The 8632-nt window shown below is 38.7% G+C and overlaps 2 protein-coding genes across 2 annotated transcripts; one reads left to right on the plus strand and one right to left on the minus strand.

Annotated features, from left to right (window-relative positions):
• Window positions 1–713: 713 nt before the first annotated feature.
• On the plus strand, window positions 714–3619 carry LOC127138685 (subtilisin-like protease SBT1.8). The gene is made up of 2 exons (XM_051065183.1): window positions 714–2524; window positions 2762–3619. Exons 1-2 carry the CDS (start codon window positions 934–936, stop codon window positions 3430–3432), a joined length of 2262 nt encoding a protein of 753 aa, XP_050921140.1. The 5' UTR covers window positions 714–933; the 3' UTR covers window positions 3433–3619.
• A 537-nt stretch (window positions 3620–4156) lies between these two features.
• LOC127135877 (uncharacterized mitochondrial protein AtMg00810-like) lies at window positions 4157–4875 on the minus strand. The gene is made up of 2 exons (XM_051062505.1): window positions 4448–4875; window positions 4157–4247 (listed from the first exon to the last, which is right to left on the minus strand). Exons 1-2 carry the CDS (start codon window positions 4873–4875, stop codon window positions 4157–4159), a joined length of 519 nt encoding a protein of 172 aa, XP_050918462.1.
• Window positions 4876–8632: the final 3757 nt, after the last annotated feature.

The raw sequence follows: 8632 nt of genomic DNA on the forward strand, positions 1-8632 counted from the left end.
CTGGAAGTTCCTCCGGACCTTCATACCAGTCATCATTCGATTTGATCAACATACAAAGACCCCAAACACCTCAAGAGAATCGTGGGAGACCTCGGAGACAAACTAGCACACCTGGATGTGGAATAGGGGGACGTTTCGATCGGGTCAGTCATTAAATTTTTGTCAATCAAATGTAACATTAATTATAGCATAAATAATTTTTTTTACATTATTTTTTATTATTTCATAAAAAAAATTAAAAATTAAAAAAATAAAATAATACAATGGTGTATGCGTCAGATGAATTGACGTATACACCACATACACAATGCATGCGCCATAGGCATTGACGCCTCCTCATGAGGCACAATGCAAACGCCATGGGCACTGACACCTCCTAATGAGACTTCCAATGCAGGCGTCAAGGTCTTAGGCGCCTCCTCTTGGTACAATTACGATGCGACAGTTCATCTGACGCATCTTTTTTAAAATGTGGTTATTTCGAAAAAATATTATTAAATTTATTATTTTGGAATTAATTTTGAAAATGTTGATTGTTTTAAATAAAAAAAATTAATTTTTCAAATTGTTATACTCATACGATAATCCCAATACTAAAAACATTCTTTAGGGAGAAATGAGAAGATATTGTTATTAGACAATGGTAGAAACGTAATTTTAGACAAAATAACTAAACAAATACGCAAGTTGGTAAGTAGTAGTAACCAGCTCAAATTATTCTTGTTTATTTATTTATAATAAAGGCCAAGCTGATGATAAGAGTGAAGAGCTTCTCTAGCTTGTAATTGTTTTCTCGCGAATTGAATTCCTATTTTCTTCTTGACTCTTGTTTCATTTCAACTTTCATAAAGAATCATTCCTATGAACATTAATATCAGCATCGGTCATGGCATTCTGATTTTGTTGCGCTGTTAAAAAACAAATCAAGAATCCATGGCATCTTCAACCTCAATATTCTATCTTCTCGCAATGTTATTATTATCGGTAATAGTAATGGCTTTGGCGACCAAAACGACTTACATAGTTCTCATGAAACACAACCACAATGCATATGATTCTATGTACTCTTCCATTCTCCAATCTTTTTCTGATTCCATACTATATACCTACACTACCTCTTACAATGGTTTCGCTGTTTCTCTTGATACTCAACAAGCGCAAACGTTGCGTAGTTCTGAATCTGTTCTGGGGGTGTACGAAGATACCGTGTACGAGTTACACACTACCCGCACCCCTGAGTTTTTGGGTCTGCTTCAAATTCAAACCCATTCACAGTACCTTCATCAACCTTCATACGATGTTGTTATTGGTGTGCTTGACACTGGAGTGTGGCCAGAATCACAGAGCTTCCATGATTCTCAAATGCCCCCAATCCCATCTCGATGGCGTGGAAAGTGTGAGACTGCACCAGATTTTGATCCTTCGCTATGTAACAAAAAGCTTATTGGTGCTCGAAGCTTCTCCAAGGGTTATCTTATGGCTTCTAACCGAGGTGGTAGAAAGAAAACCACTGACCTTCTTTCACCTCGCGACAGAGAAGGACACGGTACCCATACGGCCACAACTGCTGCTGGCTCCGCCGTTTCTAACGCTACTCTTCTCGGTTATGCTACCGGTACAGCACGTGGTATGGCACCTCAGGCGCGTATTGCCACTTATAAAGTCTGCTGGAGTGACGGTTGTTTTGGCTCTGACATACTGGCAGGTATAGATCAGGCGATGCAAGACGGTGTTGATGTTCTATCGATTTCCATCGGCGGTGCAACTTCCACTCCTTACTATTTCGACACCGTCGCAATCGGAGCCTTCGCGGCGGTGGAGAAGGGGATATTCGTTTCTTGTTCAGCGGGGAATACCGGACCTCGCAGTGGTTCTTTGTCGAATGTAGCTCCATGGATTATGACCATCGGAGCAGGGACGCTAGATCGGGATTTCCCAGCTTACGCTACAATCGGAAACGGAAAACGTTTCTCCGGAGCTTCGCTTTACAGCGGAGAAGGAATGGGAGACGAACCGGTTGGTTTGGTTTATTTCAACGAACGGTTCAATTCATCAAGCAGCATATGTATGCCCGGTTCACTTGACCCGGACATCGTGCGCGGGAAAGTGGTAGTTTGTGATAGAGGTGTGAACTCGCGTGTGGAGAAAGGCACGGTGGTGAGCATCGCCGGCGGAGTTGGGATGATTCTCGCAAACACGGCGTCAAGCGGCGAGGGATTGGTGGCCGACAGCTACTTAGTACCCGCCGTAGCTGTGGGAAAAAACGAGGGCGATGAGATTAGAGAATACGCATCGTTGGATCCTAATCCAACGGCTGTCCTTAGCTTCGGTGGAACTGTATTGAACGTGAGACCTTCACCCGTGGTAGCATCTTTCAGCTCTCGTGGGCCCAACGGTGTGACTCCTCAAATTCTGAAACCGGATGTTATTGGGCCTGGCGTAAACATCTTAGCTGGATGGACCGGCGCTGTTGGGCCCTCGGGCTCACACGATAGTCGCAAAACCCAATTCAACATCATGTCTGGTATATAATTTAACACTATGATATTTGATATTATAATTTATAATTTATAAATATATATATTTTTAAATAGTTTAATGACTAAAATTCCAACTTTCAAAAAGTGAGATCTTGCCTATTTAAATCCACTCTCTGCATTTCATATTTCTGCACATGCGCAGCTACCATTTGAGCTGATTAAAAAAACTTAAATAACTTGTATTGAATTGTCAATTTTGTTAATGTGATTAATATGTTAAGGTACATCAATGTCATGTCCGCACATAAGTGGAGTAGCTGCGTTGTTGAAAGCGGCACATCCAGAATGGAGTCCAAGTGCCATCAAATCAGCTTTGATGACAACAGCATACACACGTGACAACACTGAGTCTCCTCTAAGGGATGCAACGGGAGAGGCTTCATCCACACCATGGGCTTATGGGTCCGGTCATGTCAACCCACAAAAGGCCCTATCTCCTGGCCTTGTTTATGATGCAGACACCGACGATTACATTGCATTCTTGTGCTCCTTAAACTACACACTTGACCATGTGAAACTCATTGTCAGGCGTCCTAATGTTAATTGTTCTAACTCTTTGTCCGATCCTGGTGATCTCAATTACCCATCATTTTCTGTTGTTTTTGGAAACAATAGTGCTGTTGTTCAATATAAGCGTACTTTAACTAACGTTGGGGAGACAGAATCCGTTTATGATGTGGCCGTTAGTGGACCATCCACGGTGGGGATAACGGTGAGTCCTACAAAGCTTGTGTTTGATCAAGTTGGGGAAAGGCAAACATATACGGTGGATTTTGTCTCCAATAAAGATACTTTTGATGATTTGGTTACGTCTGAATTTGGCAGTATTACATGGAGCAACAAACTACACCAAGTTAGTAGCCCAATTGCTTTTACATGGACCAATTTATGATGTTTTGGCTCTCTACAAGCCCAATTAGCAGTAACCTAGTTCTTACACGACATAAGAAAAACAGTTGATCTGAGCTGAAAGATGTCGGCATCAGTATTATAGCATTATGATGAGATTAATTTGTCACACCCTGTAAAAGCTAATGTAACATGACATCTATTATAATAAGTGTAATATATTAAAAACAGCTTCCAAATTAATCACTGACACATTAACTATTTATATGCCATGTAATCTCATATGTACCACTTCTTTTATAATTCTAAGTGTCATCTCTTATAATCACTCTCTTTTCATTTTTTTTTCTTTTTGTAAAAGACATATTTATTAATAATTAACGATGATAAAGACGCAAGAGAGAGAAAAATCTATAACAAACTTTCTAACAAAATTGATAGAAAGATATGGATCAAGAGTTATTTCAAAAACTAAATCACACTTATACTAATAAGAGCTTAAAATGAAATTTAAATGCAATTAATATGTATTTGGATTATACTTTAAGACTAAAATCAACAACATCAATTTCATCTCTCAAATGAATAAAGTATCCAGTCATGATTGTCTTGGTCAGCTCATTTGTCAGCTGCTTCTGAATGCTATAGTGAACAACTTCAAACACTCCACTCTGAACTTGATTCCTCAGAAAATAAAACTTTGTGCAATGTGATAGCTTATTCCATGCAACACTGAATTCTTGGAAAGTCTTATAGCTGATTTGTTGTCAATCATCAGCTTCACATGCTTGCTCACCTTGATCTTCAAACCCTGCAGCAAGTTCAGAACTCACACAGCTTGACAAGCAGACAATGCACCTGCAATGTACTCAGTTTCACAAATTGACAATGCATCCACTGATTGCTTTTTGGAGCACTAAGATATAGGACTTCCCAGATACTTGAAGAAATATCCAAAAGTACTTCTTTTGTCAAGTATGTCTCCACACCAATCAAAGTCTGAATAACACATCAACTTTGAATCAGATTTAGCATCAGAGGGGAACAAAACTTCTTACCTCAGAGTCCCCTTAATATACCTCAGTATCTTGACAACAACTTGGTAATGTGACCATTTTTGTTTGTTCATAAACTTACTCATCATTCCAACTGCATAACAGATATCAGGTCTGGTATTACATAGATATCTCAATGAGCCTGCCAACTGTTTAAAAATTATAGCATCTACAGCGACACTCTCAACATCAGAATCCAACTTGTGATTTGTTTCAGCAGGTGTAATTGTAGACTTGCAACTCATCAGCTCAAATATCTTTAGAAGCTCAAGTTCATACTTCGGTTGATGCATGATTATACCCTTATCATAATACATAATCTCCATCCCTAGAAAATATGTCACATTTCCTAAAAATATGTCATCAACATAGAGACACACCATAATCATACTATTATTAGATGTATGCTGAACATAAACACCATACTCCATCTCACATTTTCTAAATCCTTGAAGCTTGAAAAATGAATCAATTTTCAGATTTCAGGCTCTAGGAGCTTGTTTCAGTCCATACAAGGCTTTATGAAACTTATACACCATCCCTTCCTGATTCCTTTTCACAAATCCAGGAGGTTGTGAGACATAAACTTTCTCCTGTAAAGAACCATTGAGAAATGCAGATTTTACATCTAAATGCATCAGAGGCTAATTCCTATTAATAGCTATAGCAATCACCAGTCTGATTGTTTCATGTCTAGCTACAGGTGCAAACACCTCAAAGTAATTTAGTCCAGCTTTATGTAGAAATCCTCTAGCTAAGAACCTTGATTTGTGTTTGCCAATTGATCAAGACTTTAGTTTCACCTTTTACACCCTATGACACTGATGGATTTATTATTCTTTGGAAGCTTAGTCAACTCCTAAGTATTGTTTCTTTATATAGCCTTAAGTTCTTCTTTCATGAACTTCAGCCGCATTTTCTTCTTGAGATCTTCTTCAGTACTGAATGGTTCAGAGTCTACTAACATGGAACATTGGATTACTTCTCCTTCAAAGTTTATCTCAGTATCTTACAATATGTCAAACTCTGCAAATCTTCTTGGTATTTGTCTGACTCTTTGTGGTTCCTGAACTTGTTCAGAATCTTCTTCAGATGCTATAACATTATCAAATGTTGGACTACCTTCAAATTCTGGTCCACCTTCAGAGGCATGATTACCACTAGAGTCTAAATCATCATTAGAATCTATATCATAATCAGAAACACCTCGGGTTCACCTTCAGACTCTCCTTCAGACTCTGACTCATCTTCAAACTCGGAATCTCCTTTAGAGGCAGATTCTTCTTCAGAGTCTGAAATATCTTCAGAAGTTAACTCAGGTGTTAACATTGCACCAGAGTTGGATTGAGGCTTATTCCAATCCCACACTTCTGATTCTTTCACAATGACATCTCTTATGAATTCAACTTTATTGGTAACATGACAATAGAGCTTAGAAGCATATGTGATGTGATACCCTGCAAGCAACATGACCCTGCTTATGTCATCTAACTTCCTTCTTTTAGCATCTAGGACATGTTTGTAACAAACAAAACCAAACACTTTCAGATAGCTCACACTTTTCTTATCTCCAATCCACTTCTCCAAAGGAACAATTTCCTTCAACTTCTTTGTTAGACACTTGTTTAGCACATATGATGCAGAAGCAACAGCTTCTCCCCACAAGGTGTGAAGGAGGTTCTTCTCCTTCAGCATACTCCTTGTCATATCAAGCAAAGTAATGTTTCTTCTTCAGCAAGACCATTATGTTAAGGAGTGTATGTAGCATTCACCTCATGCTCAGTTCCATTCTCCTCACAGAAGCTTCTAACTGTAGAGTTATACTCACCTCCACCACCAGTTCTAAGAATTTACAGCTTCTGACCACTTTGTTTTTCAGCCTTTACCTTGAACTTTTGAAACTCGGCAAACACCTCATGATTAAACTTTATGAGTACTACTCATGTCATTCTTGTGAACTCATCCATAAATGACATATATTACTTGTTTCCTCCAAGTGAAGGTACTTCAAATGGTCCACATACATCATAATGCACTACTCTTAAAGCATGTTTTGCTCTCTGAGCTATTTCTTATGCAAATGGCAATCTAGGTTGTTTTCCTTTCATGCATATCTCACATGACTTATCAGGCTTCACAATCTTAGGAATGCCATGTACCAGCTTCTTAGAACTCATATGCTCTAAGCTTCTGAAGTTCAGATTCCCCAATATCTTGTGCCACAACTCACTATCACCTTCAGTACCTTTTCCACTAAGGAACTTAGTTTCAGCTGTTTCCACATTAATCTTGAGTGTTCTGTTGCTTCCCTATTCAGACTGCATAATCACCTTCTGATTAGAATCATACAACTTCAAGAGATTGTCCTTCATAGTAATAGAGAAACCTTTCTCAATCAGCTGACATACCCTCATCAAATTGCTCTTCATGCCAGGAACATACTGTTGATTGTAATTTTAAGTGTCGGGTTTTTGTTATCATCTCCACAGGGATTGTGAGATATCGCCGCCTTTCGACAGTTGTTTTAATTCTTAGCTTAAGGTAACAATGGTTTTTGGTTTTAGTCACGGTATCTTGCATAAAAGTGTAAGAAAATGCGGTAAAAGATTTGGTTTTAATATTTGAGAAATATTGCCAAAGTTAGGGTTCGACAATCACTTTGCATGCATATGTTCGATCAACAAGACTTATAAACTCCTTTAGATGATAAACTATTTCACAAAGTCCTCCCAATGTGTTTATCTCTAACACACATTGTGGGTTTTCCCATTTTGATCCATTGTTTATCTCTAACACAATCTATCAAAATGACAACTTTTTGGTTCAACTTTATGGTGAACAAAATCATTCATTATTATCTCTAGCTAACAAACAAGATTGGATGAAAACCTAGGTAAAGAGTTGGTAAACATCTCTCGATCATAAACCAACACAAAGAGTTATCGATAAAACAAAGTTTTCACCATATATTCATCATTAAAGAGTTTACAAATGAAGATCATCCCATTTACATACAAAGCTAATGATTATCTACATCTAACCTTGACAAAATGAAGAACTTAGCTACTCATTTTCATGGTAGCTTGGTCAACAAGTTTCGGAAGAAGGTTGATCAACATCCGAGTCGAATAATCGAGATTGGATGGGAATCCACCTTCTTTTTGTGAAAGATTGTTAAGAGATGAAGAGAAATGATAAAATGGGTTTCTATGTCACACGATGATCCAAAAAGCAATGCAGGAAAATATCTAGGAAAATCTAAGTTTTTGTCCAAAAAGTAGCCCTTGCTACTTATAGTACTATGGTCTGAGCTGTCATGCTCGCTAGGCGAGCAGAATGGCTCGCCTAGCGAGCCCCTAAAATAGGCACCAGAGGCACCTGCGCCCAGAAATATCTAACTTCAGACTTCACATGTTCGCTAGGCGAACAAAACCTTCGCTAGGCGAAGCCCACGCTTCCACCTTTGCTCCAGCGAGCTTAGGAGGTTTTGCTACTGGAATTGCTCGCTGGGAGCTCGCTAATGGCTCGCCTAGCGAGTGAGTGCTGGCTACGTTTTTGACCAAGTCTGGACGTGTTCGCTACCACCTTCGATGGTTGCTCGCCTAGCGAGCATGCTGATGAATGCTTTCTTTTTCTTGGTCCCTTGCCATTTTCTTGTGCCTTCATTTTCTATTATTTCATGCCTAATTCCTGCACAATAACGCACAAATCAAAGGTACCAAGATCGTTTAACATTGTATTGCGATTCATCTAAAACAAAGGCGGTTTTGAACGTTTTAGCAACAAAAAGGAGTGAAAAATGCCCACATTTGATAGCTCAAATAAGCACTTTTGGGCATCTAACACATACCAAACAACCTTGATCAGGACAGTTTTTTCATTCTTCACTCTAACCTTGACATTTTTCATTCCTTCAACATTCAGATACTTATCACCAATACATCTGATTTTTATCCTCTTTCTAGAGTCAAAATTAATCAGCTATTGTTTGTTTCCAGTTAGGTGATTTGAGCAGCAAGTGTCCATATACCACCAGTCTACCAAATATCCACCATCATATTCATAAGCCATTAATAACACAGATTCATCATCAGATTCTCCTCTAGCTATGTTTGCTTCTTTTTATTTCCTTTCCTTGTTTGACCAACAGTCAGAAGCAATGTGGCCAAGCTTCTTACAACAGTAGCA

This window comes from Lathyrus oleraceus, chromosome 4 (genome assembly GCF_024323335.1).
Source record: "Lathyrus oleraceus cultivar Zhongwan6 chromosome 4, CAAS_Psat_ZW6_1.0, whole genome shotgun sequence".
Lineage (NCBI taxonomy): Eukaryota > Viridiplantae > Streptophyta > Magnoliopsida > Fabales > Fabaceae > Lathyrus > Lathyrus oleraceus.